Below are 23,077 nucleotides of genomic sequence, written 5' to 3'. Positions count from 1 at the left end.
TCCTGCGCTGCATGGAGAAATTCTATGTAGATTCCATAGTAATTCCCTTAATTAGCTCCTGGCACACGATGTCAGCGGTCTGCAGTAATATGTCCGTTTCTGTTATATATTAGTACATTACATAATGGCATAATAGTCTGCAGACACCGCCATGCAGATGTTTTCAATTAATGGTGGATCACTGCACAGGTACTGACCCTGACATCTACCAGTGATAACCGCGCTCCATTCCGTTAATATTTTCCATCATATGTCATAGCAAACTATAATCCATCACCATAGCCTGACATGAGGCCAGTATGGCGTGCGCCAGGTACAACTGTGCTTATATACGGGGACGTGACAGCAATGTACGTGTGAGCCTAATGTTGTTGGCACCGGTTAGCTTACTTGCGTTATTGCGTTTCATGCCAATGTTGCAGTGATGTTTTATGTGCACTATGGCATTAACTTTTAGATTTACAGGACGCTATTTCTTAAAATCGTGTACAGGATTGAGAAAGATTTTGGAGTATAACACACACACGTGAAATGTACAGAGGATGTCGTTTAATGAAATCTGGCCAGAGTGGGCCCCTCGGGACTCCAATGGTTGCCCCGGCTTCACCAGATGCTGATGCCTTGCCTGGTGGTAGGCCATTTCAGGTCTCTTCTTGTGCATCTGGTTTATGTTGTATTGTACCACTTCCAGATCCTTAATTTGTATCTTTCCTGACTGATTGGCGACCAATTCTAGGTCTTCTCTATCAGTAGTATGTTGAAACCTTATCATCTCCGCAAGGAGCTTTGACCTGAGCCAAAAACTCTCCCGAGCCTACAGTGAGCCCAACGTTTGGAAGTCTGTAACTACCAAGTTAAGCGCCATGAACTGTAACCACTAAGCTTTGTGCCCAATCTGGAGAAAAATTTACATTGATTTAAACCAAAAGCCTAGTCCGCCTGTTTTACTAAACAGTTGTGTATATGCCAGGAAACGCTGCCAAGTTTTGAAATGTGCCTTTTGGTCTCCTTTTTTTTCCTACTGTCTACACCAGTGGTCCTCAACCTTTCCTTACATTAAGACCCACATTCTGCACTAAAGAGATGGTCATGATCTACAATCTATGTGAACAAATTGTAGAAGCCAAATTGCCGCCAATGACAGATAACTGGTCATTAAAGGGTTATTGTTTTTCATTAAAGGGGTTGTCCACAACTTGGACCACCCCTTTTCATTCCTCATGTTTGGCCATGTTAAAATAAAATACTTACTTCTACTCACCTCCAGTGCTGGCGGAGTTCCAGTGCTGTCAAAACTCACGTTCCCGGTTCTCTCATGAGGTCGATACATCACGCGAGCCCTGCGCCCGGTCACCGTTGGCTCCACTATCCCCGCCTTGCCTTCGGTTGTATTGAACATAAACAAGAAGTCAGGGCGGTGTCTGCTCTCTGACGTCCTCTTGATGTTCGATGTGTCCAAAAGCGTGGACAGTGACACCTGTTCTGATAAACAGGTAAGGTGCACGATACGTGCCGATTACACACTTGTCCTGGCAGCGATCTGTAGACATGATGCACCGCTCACCTTCCGTTGCAAAAGTGATTGGAGCCAGAAAAAGCATTTAACAATTAATGGGGATTATATACACCTTAATAGCCATTCGTATGACCTGCCTTTGTCTCAATAAATAACTCTTGCTGGAGGAAAATGTCGAAGAGGGCAGGTTGTGGGGAGCGATGGGTGTCAATGTGTTTGTATTGTGCATAGTGATACCTTCGAGTAGAGGATATCCAGTTGGGAGCAGGTAGCCGGGAAGTGGCCAAGGGGACATGCAGTTGTGACGAGGAAGGTGCAAAACAGGCAACAACGAGGAGGCAGGTAGCGCAGCTTGTTGGGGGCGGTCATACCATTGGTGCAACCTGTGCATCCGCACAGGGGCCCAAAAGATAAGTGGGCCACATCCACCTCTAAAGCAGTAGACAGCTTCTGTCACTGACCCATTATTGTACTGCAAAGGGCTAATATATTATTCTTACACAGGGGACCCCTTCTGCCTCTGTCCGCCCCTTTTGAGGGGGATTACGCTACCAGCAAGGAGGAGGCAGCCTCAGCGCTAACCATCATCCTCCTCCACTTCATCCTGCTCGTAGTTGTCTGCTATGTCCAGTGCAAATGTGCTGAGCTAGCAGATACCCTTGAACCACACAGTAGGTCTCCACAAGCAATGGGTTAGGGATTCCTGGTATAGCAGAAAGAGCAGAAGACGTTACTTTCCTTTACATTGGGTCACTGAAAAAAAAAAAACATACCATGGAATATGCATCTTTTTCCAATTGGACTCCATAATGGATGTATGTGTGGCGCCCCTGAGGGTTCAGTCGCCACAGAGGTACTGCACCTCCTCCTGAGGTGTGGTGCCCCACCATCCAGGTAAGGTGGAGACACCTGACCACACTCCAACACCTGCATCCCACACAACATAGTAGTGTAGCAAATCACCCTTTGGTGGCTCCCTGCTTGGAACACGAAGCGTGCTGGGAGGTGGGTGGAGTTTAGTTGGCATCAAAAGAGCGGGAAGAGTTTAGGATTTAGTCAGTCTGTCCGAGTCAGAGGAAGAGAGAGGATCCCCTGAGTGGGATGGATGAAGGAAGTGCTGCAGCCGACCTCAGTGACCTGGGTCCGCTGGCACAGGAAAGGAACATTGCTAGAAAGCCTGACTCTCTCCATAAGAAAGAAGGATTAGCATGGAACATAAGGAGAGGAGGACTAAGGATCAGGGTTAGAGCAGAACCCTTCCCAAGTTCACAGCGCAAGGCCGGGGTCCGGTCCCCGAGGTTGTATGGATACTAATGGTCCTGCAGCTGACACCAGAGGAATAGAAGTTGTCACCACTTTATTCCCACACAAGACTTGGGGGGGGCACAACAGCAACGTGAGTGAGCCGGGACTAGGTAGTAAGGAGTCCCCGAAACAGGCTACAGCTGTCTGCCGTACAAGTAGAGTTCATAGGAACATCTGACGGGAGGAACTCCAGTGTAACTCAGTACTGTGAGTACTTCACTATAGGCGCAACAGGGAGACGTTCAGAAAAGGCACATGTTGGCGGAGTGTTGGAAGGGAGGACTTCATCTTGCCTGGAAGTTGGCTGAGCCCCTGACCTGGAAGACACGGCACCGAGGCGGGCACCGGTATGCTCAACAGACTGTGAGTAAAGCTTTGGAACTACATGCCCTGGTGTCCTCCGCTTATTCCTGCGCCAACACACTCAGCACTGCTACATCTCGGTGCCGGACATTACACTCTCTCCCTCAACACCTATCTTCTTCATCTACTGTGCCCTGGGACTACAGCCCTACCTGTGGGGGGGCTACACCATCATTGCTGCACCACACCATCTGTCCCAGAGGATCTGTCTGCAGCGTCGGCTTAACATTTTCATTGCCGAACACCACAGGTGGTGTCACGAATCATTCACTTATAAACTTTAAACATCATCATCCACTCTATTCCCCTTTTTACAATGGACGCCCAGGGCCACAGACCGGGTCACAGCTGCCGTGACATCTCCCATTGAAATCCGCCGGGCCCGGTTCCGAGTACCCCGCTGCCCTGGGTGAGGGCGATCCATATGCCACTGTAAACCCATATTGTGACACATCATTGCAGACATACACCGGAATATCAGCAATGCTCATACAGTATGTAGAGATTCTGAGTTTCCAGCTTGTGTTATCCTCCAGAGCTGCATTTATAATTCTACTAACCACTGCTGCTGCCGCCACGTAATGCACTTTGATAAAGTGTTTGTGTTTTGCTAGTTCTGCCACGCTGCCAATAACATTCAAGTGTCTTCTGGAGAACAATCACATAGACAGACGTATCGCAAGGTTTGTGCTGCCCGTTGGAGCCACTATAAATATGGATGGGACCGCCTTGTACGAAGCAGTAGCTGCCATCTTTATCGCACAAGTGAACAATTACGAGCTTGATTTTGGCCAGATCATCACTATCAGGTAGGTCTAAAATGTTACATAAAAAAAACAACTTTTTTTTGTTATTTTTGTTTTTTACAGTTTTACTCAAAATCATAAGTTACACCCATTTCATAGTGTTGACGATAACTTACTGATTGATCGGGATCCGACCACTGGGACTCCCAGCGATCTTGAGAACAGGGCTCTGGAACCTAGGCCCAGGCCCTGCAGATCCCCGCGGAGGTGCGTATGTTCGACCATACTGATCTTGGCTGCTTATGGCAGTCCAGCAGAGAATGGAGGTTGGGTTCCTCTGCAGAGATCAATTCCAGGGCTGCAGAGCCCCATTTTTAAGATCCCTGGGAGTTCCAGCGGTCGTCCCTCTTGCGATCACTAAGTTATCTCATAGCCTATAGGTAAAGAATAAATTAAGATTTTGGGACTAACCCTTTAAGATTACATGATGGAAACTAATCTCCCATGGGCTAAGCATATTGGGATGTCAAACAATGTAATAAGATCCGTCACCAGCACCTGCTTGTTGATGGTTTCTATTTAGTAAAAAGCTTCTTTACGCTGCACTGATCAGCATTTTTATAGTACAAAACAGTCAAAAAAGGAATTTATTTGGACTGTCCTAAAATTCAAGTGTAATCTAGGCCAAAAAAACATGCAGGGCTTAACTAAACCCTGCCCAAAAAAATGAGCATTCTCCAGGAAGTCCTAACAGGAGGGCCTGAACAGCCCTATTTTGTCAACAGTGATATTTATAGGCTAAAATGACTTGTGTTTCGTACCTTTTCCTCAGTATTACTGCAACAGCAGCAAGCATCGGGGCAGCAGGGATTCCCCAAGCCGGCCTGGTAACCATGGTGATTGTGCTGACCTCAGTTGGCCTGCCCACGGATGACATTACCTTGATCATAGCAGTAGACTGGGCGCTGTGAGTATCCGGAGTGTAGATTGTTCTTGGCTTACTGCAAAAGTTTACTCTAAAAAATTACTCAAAGGGGTATGCCCATCTCCAGGATCCTATCCCAGTATGTAGTAGGTCTATTATTATTATTATTATTATTATTATTATTATTATTATTATTATCAAATACCTCCAATTAGAAATGTAGTATAGTTTTTCTGATTAGCTATGTCTCTTTCCTCATGTGCAGAGTATTGCAGAACCTTAGGTATCCATGGTTACGACCACTAGCGACTAGCTGTCACCATATCAGTGGTTGTAACCATGGATACCTAAGGTCTTACAATGACTGCGCACTTGAGGAAAGAGACATAGCGAATCAGAAAAACTACACTACATTCCTAACTGGAGGTATTTGCTAATATTATTATTATTACACCTACTACGTTTTGGGATGGAATCTTGGAGATGGGAATGCCCCTTTTAAGTTAATGGGAGTTTAAAAACAAAAAATTTTTTTTCCAACAGCGCTAAACAAATGCTGTGTGTGTATATATATATATATATATATATATATATATATATATATATATATATATATATATATATATATATATATATAGTATTGGAGGCATTAAGGGTATGTTCACACTGAGTATATTTCAGGCGGTTTTTGAGCAGGTATGCTTTGAAAAAAAAGCCTGAAAACATTGGAAAGAATATTATATAATATAAAGAACTTGCTGTTCATATGCTCAGGCCCAAAATGCAAAAAGTGAGCCGACCAATATTCAGTTATTTTTAATACTTTACAATAGAAGTCAATGAAAAGGTAAAAAAAAAAAAAAATGCCCGGAAGTTTTTTGTTTTCCCCAAACTTTGTGTTTCTGCTGCAAAAATGAATTTTTTTCACTGCTTAATGTTTGTAAAAAAAAAAACATCCGAAAATCGCTCCCCCCCCAAAAAAAAAAAAACATAAAAAAAAAACAGAGCTAGAAATGCTAGACATGTTGGGGCTTGTGCACGCCACTGGTTTTCATAGATGGCACTTGAAACTATGATACTTTATGGAGTTGTGCACATATCTGATTTTTTTTTTTTTTTTTTTTTTCTCAGACCGAGTGGTCTGTGTGTGGACAAAAATTGGAGACCAGTTCAATTTTGAGCCAAAATCAGCAATGCTAGTCTAGGGGGTCCGTGAAAAAAAAAAAATCAGACCACACTTGGATGACATCTGAGTGCAGTCCAAATTTCACGTACTGACATAATGGAAAAGGAGGAAAAACTTTTTGTTTTTCTCTCTCTCCACATCCGAGAAAAACTGATGGTGCTTTGATCAAACTCTGATCACAATAAATTGGACAATTTTTCTCGGATGCGGAGAATACGGTCGTGTGATCCTAGCCTTGAGAAGTGGGGATAGGACAGGAAAAAAAAATAAGCACACACACAAAAAAACCCAAATCTGTTGCAAAGTGGAAGAGGCGTCGTATAAGCATAAGACACAAAAAAAATGTAATAATCAATCCAGCAGTGAATATTAATAAGTCCCTACAAATAGTTACTGCTAGTCTAGAATCCTCCACTAATTCACTACATGCAACACTGATATGTAATAACGCTAGAACCAGCGGCTTATTCCGTAAGCTTTGCCCATGCGGTATCTTCTCTGCTGCGTCTCCATTCTTGCATAAGTATAATCTTTTATAAAATAAATAAAATATTCAGATAAAGCCAAATATCTGAACTTGATCCTGCGATTAATTCAAGCACAACTATAGAGCAGTTGCCTCCAGGAATACAGATGTCCCGCCACATGTTACTGGAGTGGAATGTTATATATGATTTTAATATTACCCTTCTTGGTTATTGGTTAAACAAGCACCTTTGCAGAGTGAGGGGTAAGTGATGAATGATATATCAGGATTATTATTATTATTAATATTTACATAGAACCAAAGCAAAAACTAAGATAAACTTACCAATCCATTTTTCTTCCAATCCACAATTATCCATAATTTTTAGCCAAAAAATCTATGCGGTACAGCTCAAAAGTTAATGATCTTGTGCGTTCCGGCCTCAGTTATCCAGTACGTGCCTTAGCCTCTGATGCTCCCATAAGAGCCCCATGAACGTCTCCGCACTTTTCATGCCGACCATGCCCACCACAGGTCTCCGCAGAGTGCCAGCTGCAGATACCTACCAGATTGCCAGCTACATATGCCCCTCATAGTATCTATAACTGAAACTCCAGAATACCAACAGTCCAAACGAGAGCTGCTACTCACATCTTCTTAAAAGAATTGGTTTATTAATCCAGTAGTAAAGAAAGGTACAAAAGATGGTCGAACACGACAACACAAACAAGAAAAAGGTAGAAAATAAATATATCCGCAGGCAACATGTTTCAGACCTATATTGTCTTTAGCTTTACAAAGGACCGTGCATGTGAAACATCTGAAACATGTTGCCTATGAGCGCAGAGGATATTTATTTTCTGCCTTTTTCATTTTTGTGCTGTCGTGTTCGACCATTTTTTATGCTTTTTCTACTACTGGATTAATAAAGTAATTCTTTTTCAAAGATGTGAGTGCCGGCTCTTGTTTGGATTGTTGCCATTGTAGCTGGACAGGTGAGCTGATTGCTCCTTTTTCACATTGCAATTCCTAGAATGTCACGAGATCTATAGAATACGTACACTATAAAAGGACTGAAAAATGATAAGGCCGAGATAAAGTACTGAGTAATGAGCAGTAATTGTATTTTAATAGGGACCGCTTCCGCACCATGATTAATGTCCTTGGAGATGCATTGGCAGCCGGGATCATGGCGCATATCTGTAGGAAAGACTTTGCCAAGCAGAATGACGAGGTAAAGGTAAAATGTTATTTATTAACTTGTACTGGTGTGTGATGGCCATTCAAAATGCCTTGGTTGGGTGAATTGGGCATTGGACCCTGGATACCAAGGATGTATTCCCTAAACTAAGCATATGTATATGTGTTTCTTTTTAGCATGTGCTACATATATGTATATTTAAGTTATGTGTCACTGTCATTAACTCATTAATGTCACATATCAGGTGCTGATGTATGGACCGGAATCAAGAGCTCCGTACAGGGCAGGTGCCGGCTGTGTTATACAGCCAACACCTGGCTTTAAAAGCATCTTTCGACACTAGCTCCAAACGCAACTGTTTAACCGCTTAAATGCTGCTGTCAGTCTCCGGCAGCAGTGTTTAAGAGGTGCAATCACGTGACACGACTGTTCCTGTGCCCATTCGATGTAATATAAAATTAATTAACCCATAGGGCAAAGAATGTGAAAAGGAAAAAAAAATCAAAACATCAGAATGCCTTTTTTTTGTTAGCACTAAAATATTAAAAAAAAAAACTATATAAGTTTGGTATTTCTGTAGTGATACTGACCCGGAGAATCATGTTGCCAGAATATTGGACACCATAAAAATTAACCCGTAATAAACAATGGCGGATTTGCATTTTTTTCATTGTTTTATATGGTAAAATAGGCGACATTATTCAAAGCTACAACTTATGCATAAAAAAAAGTCTTCGATGGAAAAATAAAAAGTTAAAGGGGTATTCCCATCTCCAAGATCCTATTCTAATGTGAAGCAGGTGTAATAATAATATTAGCAAATACCTCCAGTTAGAAATGTAGTATAGTTGTTCTGATTCACTATGCTGCTTACCCCATGTACAGGGTGTTGCAGTAGCTTAGGTATCCATGGTTACAACCATTCATATAGTGACAGTTAGTTGTTTAGTTAGCTGTTAGTGGTCTTAACCATGGTTACCTATGCTACTGCAATGGCCTAATGGCCTGCACACGGTGTAAGCGAATCAGAAGAACTATACTATATTTCTAATTGTATGGAGGATGTGGAGACCACAAATTACGACCAAAAGATCCAATAGAATCATAAATACTTTATTAGGGAAATAACACAGAACGGGAAAAATGGGGGAGCGTATACAAAGGAGGCAAAGTGCTGAAGTGCAAGAGGACACGCGACCTAACCCTGGCCTGATCTACATATATAGATGTGTACAAAAATGGGTAAATAACATCATTCCTGAGGCCTATGTAACCTAGCAGGCCCTGTGTTGAATGAGGAAATGTAATCCTCCTTTCCTATCAATGTACATTTATACTCATTTGTAAACTTTATTACCATGGGCAACCACAAGTACTCAGGGCATAATATCCACCCCTATAACGGGCACAACTACAAGTACCATGCTAGATATAAATAATCACGTAATAAAGCAACAGTGTACTCAGGTCCTAATATCCACCCCTAAATCTGGCACATACTCTGCCCACCCACACATAGGTGGACGGCGCCGGAGCAGAAAAATTACCTTCAGGAAAGAATGGGTAGATGGCCGGAAGGTCAGCGCGTCACCCCGACGCGCGTTACAGAGAGGATCTCCTTCGTCAGGGGGCGTGTATGGTCTAAAACCAGTGAGTTTAAATATCGCCAGACCGGAAGTGCCCGTGTCAGACCGGAAGTGACGCTTGTGCAGTCATGGAGACCGGGAACGCTGGATGGACACGGCGTCATGCGATGGAGAGGGGCCCAACAAACTGAGACACTCCTCCACCGCATAGAGACACTGAGACCAGCCCACGCACCGGGACATGGCTCACACGCGTGCAAGGTCAGCGCTACATCAGATCCACCATCACCAATCATGGAGGAGAGGGTCAAAGACCTAATCAGGCTAACCAAATATTAGAATTAAGTTGCCTACACCAGACAAACCCGGCATAATACTAGATAAGAGAACATATCTACATCACAATAAAGCCACCTAGTGTAACAATATCTCATGTTGAGAACATATATATAAATGGGGTAAAAGATGGATATCATAGTCTCGAACCTCAATGCATGGGAATAATCTGTCAATTAGAAACATGGACATATATATATAGACACATATACATATGAACGTCAATATACATGCATGGAATGGTACATACATACATGTATAATAATACATACAAATTATAGCCAAAAAACCCAAAATAAAGTATAAATAATGTGAAACATATATGTATACATATATAGCGCATGGTCTTGTCCATGGAAGGGAAAAAAGGGGGGGGGGAGGGGGGAGGAAAGGAAGGAAGACCACTCTTCATGCATGGCGGGAGGGGAGATCCCTGATGTAGATGCTATTCCAGTCCGGACCAGCAAAACAATCTAAGAAAAACTAAAATAAAAGAGAATTAAAATCAGATAAAACCAAAATAAACTGCTACGCAATGCATCTCCATGCACTGCTCCAACAACAGGGGCATCACAAGAATGCAACATATGATAAATTTTCATTTAATCCTAAAGGGTGTACCATGTCTAGAGTCCATATCCAACGTGTCTCTTTTTGAGCCAATTGTTGAGACACTCGCCCACCCCGAATCCCCACATCAATCATATCTATGCCTTTCACCTTTAGGCCACTACTGTCACAGTTGTGGTAGATCTTAAAATGTCTCCGTAAGGTTTTAAGCAAATTAGGATCTTCATTTGCTGCGGCCTGTATGCCCAAAACATGTTCCCTGATCCTCACCTTTAACTGCCGAGTGGTCAACCCTATATAGATCAAGGAACAGGGGCATGTGGCATAATAAATTACATTGCAGGATGTGCAAGTAATGACTTTCCTGATCTTAAACACTTTCTGTCCTGAAGAGTCAAAGAACTTATCATCTTTGACCATATTACAGCACGCCACGCAATGACCACAGGCCTTACTTCCACCACACCTTTTTCTGGTAAAGTCATCCAGAAAGGTCTTGGGGGATTCACCAATATAATGACTGCGCACAATGTGGTCCCGTAGGTTTTTGGCCCTCCTAAAAGTAATCTGAGGTCTGTCGGGAATGATCTTAGTGATGATGGGATCTGTCTTTAATATGGCCCAAGACCTTTCCGGAATCCCACGCATTTGTCCCGACCGTGCATTAAAATTGGTGATAAATCTCACCATATCAGATTTCTCTTGTACCTCCTCAGTTTTATATAGAAGGGAGTTCCTACTACTATGTTTAGCACGGAGAAATGCCCGCTTAATGGAGCGATTACTGTATCCCCTTTCAGAGAACCGATTCCTCAGATCAAGAGCCTGAGATTCAAATTCTTCCTCAGTTGAACAGATCCGTCGAAGGCCTAAAAACTGGCCAACTGGTACAGATCGCACCATATGTGCTGGATGGAAAGAGGATGCATGTAGGATTACATTCGTAGATGTCGGTTTACGGAATATAGTTGTATGAATCAAACCCTCCTCCCCCCTAATGAGAGAGACATCTAAGAACTCAATCCTGTCCCTGTCAAAGGTAGCGGTAAGACGGATATTCCGATCATTATTGTTAAGTGCCCCTATGAATTCCTTTAATGTCCCAGCCTCACCTTGCCAGATAACAAGAATATCATCTATGTAGCGCGTCCACAACAGGACGCGCTCCATAGATGACAGACGATCTGATATCAGGAGGTCCCTCTCCCACAGCCCCAGGAACAGGTTAGCATAGGAGGGCGCATAGGCCGCTCCCATGGCTGTACCCTGGAGCTGTAGTAAAAAGGACCCCCTGAAACCACAAAAGCTGTGCGTAAGAGCAAATTCCAGAACCTCTAGGATAAAGGCCTGAAATCCCAGAGATAAATTGGACATTGATAGAAAAAATTCCGTGGCGCGAAAGCCATTACCATGGCGGATGCTCGTATATAACGACTCCACATCCATGGTGACTAAAAGCGTATCATTATCCAAAAAAATTATCAATCCTGCGCAACAGCTGATTGGTATCCTTAAGGTACGAGGGCATAGATTCCACAAGTGGTTAGAGAATAGAATCCAACCACTTGTTCACACACTCCAAATAAGTCCCCCGCCCCAACACTATGGGCCTACCTGGTGGCATCTGTATGTTCTTATGAGTTTTAGGGAGCAGATAGAACGTCGGGATAGTTGGTTCCACCACGATCAAAGCCGACAAGAGCTCCTTAGAGATAATGTCAGTTTCCATAGCTCTTGTCAGAATCTCCCTGAGTTGCCCACAAAAGGCGGACAAGGGGTTATTTGTCAATCTCTTATAACAGGTGGTATCAGAGAGTTGACGCATGGCTTCTTTTTCATAGAGTTGTTTGGGCCATAGAACAATATTTACCCCCCTTGTCCGCCGGTTTGATTACAACATCAGGGAGACTCTTTAAATGGGTAAGACGTCTTCTCTCCTCCCCAGTTAAATTATCCCTCTGGATGTACTGAGGTACTTTCAAAAACTCATTGCTCACCACTCTAACAAAAAGATCAATGGCACTACAGCTCAAAGGGGGGGGGGAATTTCTTAGAGTGTGGCCTAATTGACAGGGGTATCTTACCTCCCTCTGTGGTTAAATGTTCATCAGACAAGTCCTCTAATATCCTCAGGGCTGATCGTTCTTTCTCTGTGGGAAATAATTTATTCAAGTTGTCATCAAAGAAAAACCGTTTAAACAAGAGACCTAGCGAAAATATGTAGATCTTTAATAGCCGTAAACCTATCGAAACCCGCCACAGGCGAAAACGACAGGCCTTTATGTAAAAGTGCGCAATCAGCTGGTGAAAGAATATGAGTACTAAGGTTAATTACCTTATTGTCCCTATTAGGGCCTCCAGGCGAGCGATTTTTCTGTCTTTTATATGGGTGGAAGTTATAATTCCTCATCTTCCCATAGTTGGCTCTAGATCGAGTAGTTATTGAAGAGGCAGAGACATCTGACTGCGCACTAATTGATGACACCGAGGTGTTGGAAACACTGCGATGCATTGATGATAAATGTGAAGAGAATTTCTTCTGTTGATATACTGTTTTCGTTTGGTAATCTTTAAGATCCCTGTTGACTTTTGAGATCTGTGTCTCATTGATTTTCTTCACAATAGCATCCACTGACTTATCAAGATTCTCCTCATATATTTTCAACTGTTCAGCTGAACAGGTGGTCTGGAGATCAATCAAGGCTTGATCAATCTCTTTGTCTAAACTGTTAATGGTTTTGGTATTGTGTCCCACAAGCAATTTCATCAAAGTGGCTGAACAAGTCCCACATGCATCCTCCCATCCAGCCACAAATTCCGCGTCATCAATGGGGAAGGTGGGTAGAACTCGGACACGGAGACCCCTAGGTATCATATTTTTCATAGTATATTTCTCTAAAAAAATTCTGTTCCACCAAATTTTCATGCGTTTTGTCAACTTTTTCTTAATGGAATCAAATAACGCATCATTCTTAAGATCACCAGCCTGTATACCACTGGTCCCGTCCTGTCCGAAAACATCTGTGGCGCCCCTGAGGCTCAGTCGCCACAGAGGTACTGCACCTTCTCCTAAGGTGTAGTGCCCCACCAACTAGGTAAGTTGGGAACTCCTTTCCACACCCAAACACCTGCATCCCACACACAGGACAGTTCAGTAAGTCCGCTTAGCAGCTTCAGGCTGGGGGTAGCAGACCACCCTTCGAGGAACCCTGCTTCGTAACACGAGATGTGCTGGGAGGTGGGTGGAGTTAGTATAAAAGAGAGGGAAAGCTGAGGATAGTAGGTCAGTCTGACAGAAGGTCAGTCTGGGCTGAGTCCCAGAGAAGTTCAGTTCTGAAGTTAGTTTTGAGTTCAGTTTGAGTTCAGTTTAGAAAGAGTGCTGCAGCTGCCTCAGTGATCTGAGCCAGCTGGCACGGGGAAGAGAAGGAGAAGGACGTAGAACTGCAACCTAAGCTTCCATAAGAGAGAGAAGGAACAGCGCGGAACGAAGGAGTAGGAGAACAGAGAGGAGTTGTGGGTTGGAAGAGGAACCCTGCCTATAGGTTCTCAGCGCAAGGCCGGGGCCCGGTCCCCGAGGTTGTATGGACACTTATGGTTCTGCAGCAGACACCGGTGGAGTAGTTGGCTGTAAATGCACTACTCCCATCCAAGACTTGGGACACAACAGCAACTGATTTGCGAGCCAGGACTCTGAGAGGAGGCTACAGCTGTCTGTCATACAAAGTAAGGTTCTAGGAACATCTGACAGGAGGAATTCCAGAGAACTACGGTACTGGAGCTCTTCACATTAAAAGGCGCAATAGAGGAGTCGTTCAGGAAAGGCACATGTTGGTGGAGTGTTGGAGAGGAGAACCCTGACTTGCCCGGGAGGTTGATTGAGTCTCTACCCCGGAGGACACGGCACGGAGGTGGGCACCAGTGGGTACCACGAACTGTGAGTAAAGCTTTGAAACTGCAAGCCCTGGTGTCCTCCATTCATTCGTCGCTAACACCTTCAGCACCGCTATATCTGGGTACCAGCATCTGTACCATTCTGCGCCTCTCCTCATCCATTGCACCCACACTGCCCTGGGACTACAGCTCCACCTGTGGGGAGCTTCACCATCTTTGCTGCACCACACCATCAGTCCCAGTGGACCTGCATGCAGCGTTGGCTCAACATCTTACTTGCCAAACACCACTTGTGGCGTCACAAACTATTCCATAAAAGTAACATCACCGCCATTGATATTGGGCGCCCAGGGCCACGGACTGGGTCACCGCTGCTGTGACACATCCCCCTGACACCGGCCCGGTACCGAGTACCCCGCTGCCCTGGGTGTGAGGGGCGACCCACATCATCAATTTGTCCTAACCAGGATTTTTCCCTAGCTTTATAATCCATCTGACCCGTGCCAAAACCTGTGCAAAACACAGAACAGTAACATTATAACAAACAAGCAAAGGTATATAACAGCATCATGTGTACTAAAATTATATAGGATGCCGATAGTACTGGATAAACAAGGGATCAGTCGTTTGAATGCATAGCATGGAGGATTAAATTTCCTCATTCAACACAGGGCCCGCTAGGTTACATAGGCCTCAGGAATGATGTTCTTTACCCATTTTTGTACACATCTATATATGTAGATCAGGCCAGGGTTAGGTCGCGTGTCCTCTTGCACTGCAGCACTTTGCCTCTTTTGTATATGCTCCCCCATTTTTCCCGTTCTGTGTTATTTCCCTAATAAAGTATTTATGATTCTATTGGATCTTTTGGTCGTAATTTGTGGTCACCACATCCTCCATGCTATGCATTCAAACGACTGATCCCTTGTTTATCCGGCATCCTATATAATTTTAGTACACATGATGCTGTTAAATACCTTTGCTTGTTTGCTGTATATTTCTAATTGGAGGTATTTGCTAGTTATAGTGGTTTGAAAAAATCTCCTCCTTCTCCTTCTCCTTCTCCTTCTCCTTCTCCTTCTCCTTCTCCTTCTCCTTCTCCTTCTCCTTCTCCTTCTCCTTCTCCTTCTCCTTCTCCTTCTCCTTCTCCTCCCTCCCCCCCAGGGGCAGCAGCCAAGTCTCTCTTAAAGGGGCAGCCCAGGCACTATTTCAAACCACTATCTGTACTTCCTTCAGGAAATACACATCTACTTATTATTAAGTTGATTTCCGCAATTAATACGGCCCGAACCGCTACACGCACAGACTCCGTTGAGGTGTCGTTTCGAAGCCAGCGTCCACGAGAGGTGTGCTAAGTATTTTTCGTGTCGATTGGATTTGTAGTTTTTGTGCAATTTGCATTTGAAATTTTTTTTTCCTGTCATTGGAATGCATTGTCTCAATGCTTTTCAATGGGAAATGGCAAAATGTGCCCTGAGGCAATTGAAATAGCAGTTAAGCTCATTGATATGCGCAGGCAGACCCAGTTACTATGCCAACGCCTACGAACTTCACTTGACCCAAATCGGAGACTGATCGACCCCGGCTTCCAAATCGGAGACTGATCGACCCCGGCTTCCAAGTCGGAGGCTGAGCCACCCCGGCCTGCAAGTCGGAGGCTGAGCCACCCCGGCCTGCAAGTCGGAGGCTGAGCCACCCCAGCCTGCAAGTCGGAGGCTGAGCCACCCCGGCCTGCAAGTCGGAGGCTGAGCCACCCCGGCCTGCAAGTCGGAGGCTGAGCCACCCCGGCCTGCAAGTCGGAGGCTGAGCCACCCCGGCCTGCAAGTCGGAGGCTGAGCCACCCCGGCCTGCAAGTCGGAGGCTGAGCCACCCCGGCCTGCAAGTCGGAGGCTGAGCCACCCCGGCCTGCAAGTCGGAGGCTGAGCCACCCCGGCCTGCAAATCTTACCCAGAGAGGCCCCACCCACCAAACCGGACCCAGAGTGGTCCCGCCCACCAAATTGGACCCTGAGGGGCCCCTGCCACAAAATCGGACCCTGATGGGCCCCGGTCACAAAATCTGACCTTGAGGGGCCCCAACCACAAAATCTGACCCTGAGGTGCCACACCCACAAAATCTGACCCTGAGGTGCCACACCCACAAAATCTGACCCTGAGGGGCCCCGGCCACAAAATTGGACCCTGAGTGATGCCAGGCCACCGAATCGGATCCTGAGGGGCCCCACCCACCAAATCAGACTCTGATGCCAAAGTGGCCCCTGAGAGGCACCCACACTTAAAATGGATCAAGAGTTGAAAGTCTTGCAGGGGCAGCAGGCAAGTCTCTCTTAAAGGGGCAGCCCGGGCACCTTTTCAAACCACTATCTGTACTTCCTTCAGGAAATACACATCTAGTATTATTATTACAACCTGCTTCATATTGGAATAGGATCTTGGAGATGGGAATACCCTGTTTAATGCTTTTGTTAGAAAGATTATGGAAAAAATTAAAGTTAAATTAAAAACTGAGTAGCTGACTCTTTCTAAGCTCTATGTAGAAGCAAAAAGAAAAATGTTCTATGTAGGAGTCATAAGTTACTGCAAAAGTTCCTGGCAGGAGGAGGATGATAAATGCAGGGACAAGAGACTTCCTGTTTCTACATAGAGCAGGAAAAAGAGAAGAATGAACTGTGTAGAAAGGCAAAATGAGCAATTGTACGTACACAGTGCTGTATAATATGATGACTGCAGAGTATTAAGAGGATAAAACTTTGATAGGCGGATGAGGAGGGCTTCTTTACATGAGAATCCATCAGTCAGTCCACTATGTTGGTCTGATGAAGAGTTTGTAACTCTGTTACCTTTCTTTTTCTCAGCTCCTCTCAGCTGATATGACTAAGAACCACATTAATGATGTACATGGGAATGAAAGATCTGTAAAAGCCAAATGGAGTAAAATTTTTAATGAAACCCAATTACAACAATTATTTTTAGTCCCAAATACATGCAATTAAGTAAAAAAAAAAAAAAAAAAAATGTTACAAAAACTGGACAAACCCTTTAAGTCTGAACACGGTCTTCCTCCTTGTCCTCTGTTTATAGAGGAGTCACATGAGCCTATCACATGATTGCTTCATCCAATAACACGAGATCTATTACTATAGATGACCTTGTGTAGTTTTTTTTATTTTTGTGATGACGTATACTATGATCAGGGCTGGGAAATGACATGTGTCATAGAAATGATTTGCAGCAAGTGTATTTCCATCTCGGATATCTCTGCCCTCATCATTTCTGCCCCGGATCTCACGATTCACCCCGCTGTAGACATATCTCTCCCTTTGTAGGGTTTTTCTCACTCTCTCCCCTCCATCTGGGCCTGCGCTTTATATTTCCTCACGTCTGGGACTATTTTTACTGATCTTTCAACCTGTTGTGAGTTAGAACGGAAATCTGGAAATTCTTTGACTTTGGGCGTCTCTGACGGGAAATCAAGAGATCTTTTATATTAACCTTTTCCATCCAGTACGGCAGTTGTTACAGCATCTACTATTCGGATGTGACCCTCCGTCTACGGCGTAGACGATGGATGGCCCCGTTTATCCTCTAGGTCCTGTCTCCGGATTGGGTTTGGTGACATCATCGCGCTTGTAGCGAGCGACGCTGATCCCTTAATCGTTGTAGGAGTTAATTTGGTCTCTTAAGTGCAATCCGCAGGGTGGGATAGGAAGGAAACGAGGGGCCAGGGTATTAATGAGCTCAGTAACGAGGGAACACTGGCTCAGTCAGTACGGCTCGGCTGGGGTACTCGGGGGGTCTTTGAAGTGGTTTGCCTTTGGTGAAGCTCTCATTCTTTGAGTATACATAATAGAATAGAGTTTCTAGGATCTTTTGTATACGACACAATTAAACAAAGTTTGAGGTTTCCAAAAACTTTAATGTGAAATTTTGTTTGGCCCCTACTATTTTAGAGTCATATTTTATGCTATTTTTTATTTGAATAGTTTAAAAACAAATTTTGAAAAATGCACCTGCTTTAAAAAAAAAAAAAAAAAAAGCGCCACCCCTGTCCACAGGTGGTGTATGGTATTGCAACTCACATGTAAAGCGCCATGGAATAAATGGCGCTATAATAATAAATAATAATAACTCAATTTCATTCACTGCAGTTTTGGACACAACCCCTGGGCAGGTGCCAAACTGATTTATTTTGTTTTTAAGAGTGCACATGTTTTTTTTTTATTCTGTACATCCCCTTATCCCCTTTAAGCTCACAAGGCCCAAGAGGAATACATTTATGCAGCTTTAGGTGTAAAACTACTCAGTTGTAAATGTATATTGCAGGAGCAGGTCAGGTCTCTATGTGAGACAAAGAGAAGACAGAAATGGCTTATTACCACTCCTGTTTTCTCTTTTGCTGACCATATACCCCTTAATGGTCACTATGTACTGAATAGAAGAATCGCAATGGTGATGCTTGTGTTGGACCCAGCAATCAGATGACCGCCGGGTATCTGCTCGGCATAGCAGTGGTGCTGGGTCCTACGTAACCCAGATCAGCTCTGCTAATGACTTGTGTCACTGTAGTGGGCTTCTTTCCCTGTGACTGGGACAAAAGCTATGCCCCCCTTAGACCTTTTAGGATTTCTGTAAAAAAAAGAATAAAATAGATATAAAAATTGCAGCATCCCCGAGTTTGACCCAATATTTGGATCGCACTCAGCCAATCAAGTCAGTGGAAAACATTGGACTGCACTCATGTGACATATGAGTGCAGTCCAATTTCCACAATGTAGAAGATGGAGACTTTTTTCACATCTTCTTTTACTCCAAGAGATTTTGACCACACTCTGATCTCACCCTGATATCATTCTGATCTCACTCTGACCACACTGATCTCATTCTGATCACACTCTCATCTCACTGATCTTTTTCTGATCACACTCTGATCTCTATCTGATCTAATTATGATCACACTCTCACTGATCTCACTCTGGCCTCACTCTGATCTCACTCTGACCTCACTCTGACCTCACTCTGACCACACTCTGATCTCACTCTGATCTCACTCTGACCACACTCTGATAAAACTCTGAACAGAGTTTGGTCAGAGTGTGATTTGCATAATTGATGTGATTCTTTCGAACGAGAGGATCTACTGTCATCTGCCCCTGCCCTAAAGGTGTACTGAAGATCGAGCAGCCATCCATAAAGGTTACCTAGTAGCTGCATGTGGTCCTCATCCACCTGAAGTTTGCACCCCAAGAGAGGATAAGGAGCAGGTATGAATGCTGCAGTATGCTGAGTGATCCCTTCCATCTCCAAAATTTATATTGGGTATGTTCATGTATATAAACCTTTGTACGGACATTTTTTTTTACGTCTCCAATTTATGGTCCCAATTCATCTGGACCAGCGATGTTCTCGTCGGTCTTGATGATGGGGCGTGTTGTGATATTGGACACTTTTCTGAAGGGAAGGGCTGCATTTGAGACATCCAAAAATATCTTGGGTTTACTATTTCCAGTCTAGATCAGTTCATTTAATTTTTTTATTAGCGTTGTGATCTGATTGTTCCCTGTGTTCAGATAATTTTTTTTTGGGGGGTGTTTTCCAGGTTCCTCTTATTTGTGAGACCAAGCCAATAAGTATCCACCAGATCATGGCCTACCAACGGAACGGATGCGTGAAGAGCCGAAGTGCTCCTCACCTTTCTCATACAGTACAAGAGTTTCACCAAGTTCAAGTCGACCCAGAGCCTGACGTTCCGGATCCGTCAGATACCTGCACAGAAAAAGATCACTGTACGATAGAGATCAGCGAGCTGGAGACTAATGTGTAACTGTAAGGTAACGGTCTCCTGAAGAACAGAGCAGGTCCTAAATCGATGTGCACCTGGAGGTGGCATGAGAAGGATGTTTGACACATCACCTTATAGGACCCCTCCATCAGAAGAAGAGGGCGCATCACGCCAACCAAGAGTAACTCCCGGTTCTTTATCAGAATGATGATGTTAAAAACTCACATTAACCTGACTGCCAACTTTCAATGATCTCATGGTTATAAATGTGCAGGGCAAATGTTGGGGACTTCATCTCAACACAGTTTTTCATTATATTCAATACCATCCAGTTGCCACCATAGTTGCCCCACGTAATCCGCAATGCAAAAATATTACAAAACAAGGACGTTTACATGGCTAACCTCACTTGGTAAAAGAAATTTTATAAAATGTGATCTATTTGTGTGTTTGTAGAGTAGAAAAAAACAAAAACTGGTGCCTACAATCCTCCGCTTGAAATAACACATCTGTGTGGTGTCTTGTACGTTCTAGGGCCATTAATCACTTTTAATATAAACTTCATGGGTATTAAGTTATTTTTATCTAAGCAGGTAGAACGTTCAGGTGAAGACCACATTTCATGAGGTTTACAGGACTTTTTCAAAAACAGCGCCACCTCTGTTTACAGGTTGTGTGGTATTGCAGCTGGGTTCTATTTACTTCAATGGAGTTGAGCTGCCATATTTGACACAATCCATAGATATTTGTAGCGCTGTTTTATGTAAGGAAGCAGCCATGTTTTCTAATCCTGTACAATACCTTTATGATGCAGCAATTAAACCTGGCCTCAAGTGAAGTTTCATGGTGGATGGTTACTAGACATGGCTATACAGTGTAATGTAGTATTGAAAGTCATTGGAACGTGATTGTAAGGACCTACAATACAACCGCTATAGCTACCGAGAATTTTCCACTACCGCTTGTAAAAACAAAAAAGAATATTTCCTAAACATTGACTCCTGGTTGCCTGTATTTTTACTGAGACACAAAATTAGAAGGCACAATTCAATGGGGACACTTTGGGTTTTTTTTCGGTTTGGTTTCTTACTTCTTTTTAGGTAATAAAACGAATTGGAAATACATTGATTTGCTGTTTTCTTTCTTCTCTCCAGAGTCAGACTTGAGAGTGATCTAGGCCCTGAAGAGCATTATAAGTTAATGCGATGCTTTGCAGCCCTTGCTCTCAAATTATTCTTTATGAATATAAAAAAGAAACCTAATTAAAATACCTTTAATTAGCAAATCTTATGTTTCACGTGTTAATCACTATAAAATGGCAATGGACATCAGTGTGTGCAGCCTCTTCTTACTTCAGCACCAACAGTATCTCCAGTATTAGATAAGATAGACAGGGCGGACAGCAGTGTGAGCAGCCTCTTACCTCAGCACCACTGGTATCACTAGTATTAGGTCAGACAGACAGGGTGGACAGCAGTGTGAGCAGCCTCTTCTTACCTCAGCACTCCTGGTATCTCCAATATTAGATCAGATAGATAGGGTGGACAGCAGTGTGAGCAGGCTCTTCTTACTTCAGCACCAATAGTATCTCCAGATAAAATAGACAGGGAGGACAGCAGTGTGCGCAGCCTCTTACCTCAGCACCACTGGTATCACTAGTATTAGGTCAGACAGACAGGGTGGACAGCAGTGTGAGCAGCCTCTTACCTCAGCACCACTGGTATCACTAGTATTAGGTCAGACAGACAGGGTGGACAGCAGTGTGAGCAGGCTTGTCATACATTAGCATTCCTGGTATCTTTAGTATTAGATCAGATAGACAGGGTAGACAACTGTGAGCATCCTCTTCTTACCTCAGCATCTTTGGTATCTCCAGCATTAAATCAGAAAGACAGGGTGGACCGCAGTGTAAGCAGGCTCTTCTTACCTTAGCATCCATGATATCCACAGTATTAGATAAGATAGACAGGATAGACAGCAGTGTGATTGACTTCTTACCTCAGCATCTCTGGTATCTCCAGCATTACATCAGATAGACAAGGTGGACAGCAGTGTGAGCAGCGTCTTCTTTCCTTAGCATCCCTGGTATCGCCAGTATTATATTAGAATATCCACTGATAGCAAATCTTCCTAACCATAAAGGGAGAAGACGCTGCTATGTACGCAAACTCTTCTATTGAGATTCTAGGATAGGTGTCTATTACTGTGTCAGTGTAACAAGGCAGTGGCCATGTTAATGTTTTATAGTGATTACCTCTCTGGACAAAACAAGTGTGATTTGCTTATTAAAATTATTTAGTAATTTTATGAGAATGGAAGCAACATATTTCAGGCAGGTAATTGAGAGGAGTTGTAAATGAATCTCAACCTCTATAATAAAGAAGATTAATGAATGAAGCATGGCAGAACCTCTTTTAAGGCCAGATTCACATATCCATGTGTCATAGTCTGAGCATGGACTGTGATTCACAAACTGGGCTCAGGTCTCCTGCCCCAAACTTGACAGCCTCACCATGACACATGAATGTGTGTGGTATATGGAAAATAATAAGACAAACTAGAATATACAATCTTAAAATGAACCAAATGTATCATATCGGTTCATGCATTTTGATAAATCTGGCAGATCTATAGACTGTCAGACTGATATTCTAAAGCTGGCCATCCATACTAGATCGCCTTTGAATGAACGATGCTTTGGCTGATCATTCAGCCGACAGCCAACTCATCCGGCTCTCCCGTACCCAGGAGTGCTAGTTCGGCCAAGTGCTCCTGTGTTCTCTATGAGAAAGCCACCAACTGACTCGTCAGCCGGCGGCTTATCTCCAGGAAAACAATGCAATCGGCAGTCCCAAATTGGACATGTTCGATTGATATCTCAATGGATGTTCAGTTGGCCGGCTCCCCAATACAAGTCGGCCAAACTGGTCAATATCCATGTGTTCAGTCAACATTAGTCTATGTATGGGAGGGGGGAGGGCTTTAGTTTACACTTTGTTGACTTTTCTGAGCACAATATGTGAAATCTCTGCTTGCACCCAACTGGGCGTTTGTTCAGAGTTTTCTCTGTGGGTGGGTGTTTCCACCTCTCCCTCCCAGATGCTGCGAATCACCGCTTGGCAACTGGTCTAGCTGTCTCAGACACTGTTGAGCTGTAATAAGCATTGTCTGGGAGGGAAGAGTGAAAGTGCACATCCCCAAAGAAGAC

The 23,077-nt window shown here is 43.8% G+C and overlaps 1 protein-coding gene across 4 annotated transcripts in view; it reads left to right on the top strand.

Annotated features, from left to right (window-relative positions):
• Positions 1-20,993, top strand: part of SLC1A7 (solute carrier family 1 member 7) — a 119,354-nt gene extending 98,361 nt beyond the window's left edge. For 3 of the 4 annotated variants that reach the window (XM_073563716.1, XM_073563720.1, XM_073563718.1), the window contains 4 exons: positions 3,799-3,993; positions 4,763-4,897; positions 7,642-7,747; positions 19,687-20,993. In XM_073563716.1, coding sequence (XP_073419817.1) covers positions 3,799-3,993; positions 4,763-4,897; positions 7,642-7,747; positions 19,687-19,911 — 661 coding nt within the window. In that variant the 3' untranslated portion in view covers positions 19,912-20,993. The remainder of the gene's footprint in view (positions 1-3,798; positions 3,994-4,762; positions 4,898-7,641; positions 7,748-19,686) is intronic. The other variant, XM_073563717.1, reaches the window with a different exon arrangement.
• Positions 20,994-23,077: the final 2,084 nt, after the last annotated feature.

The sequence above is a fragment of the Dendrobates tinctorius genome, unplaced genomic scaffold (genome assembly GCF_039654945.1).
Source record: "Dendrobates tinctorius isolate UK_male_01 unplaced genomic scaffold, ASM3965494v1 ptg000396l, whole genome shotgun sequence".
Taxonomy (NCBI): Eukaryota; Metazoa; Chordata; class Amphibia; order Anura; family Dendrobatidae; genus Dendrobates; species Dendrobates tinctorius.
This window is presented reverse-complemented; position numbering and strand designations above follow the sequence as displayed.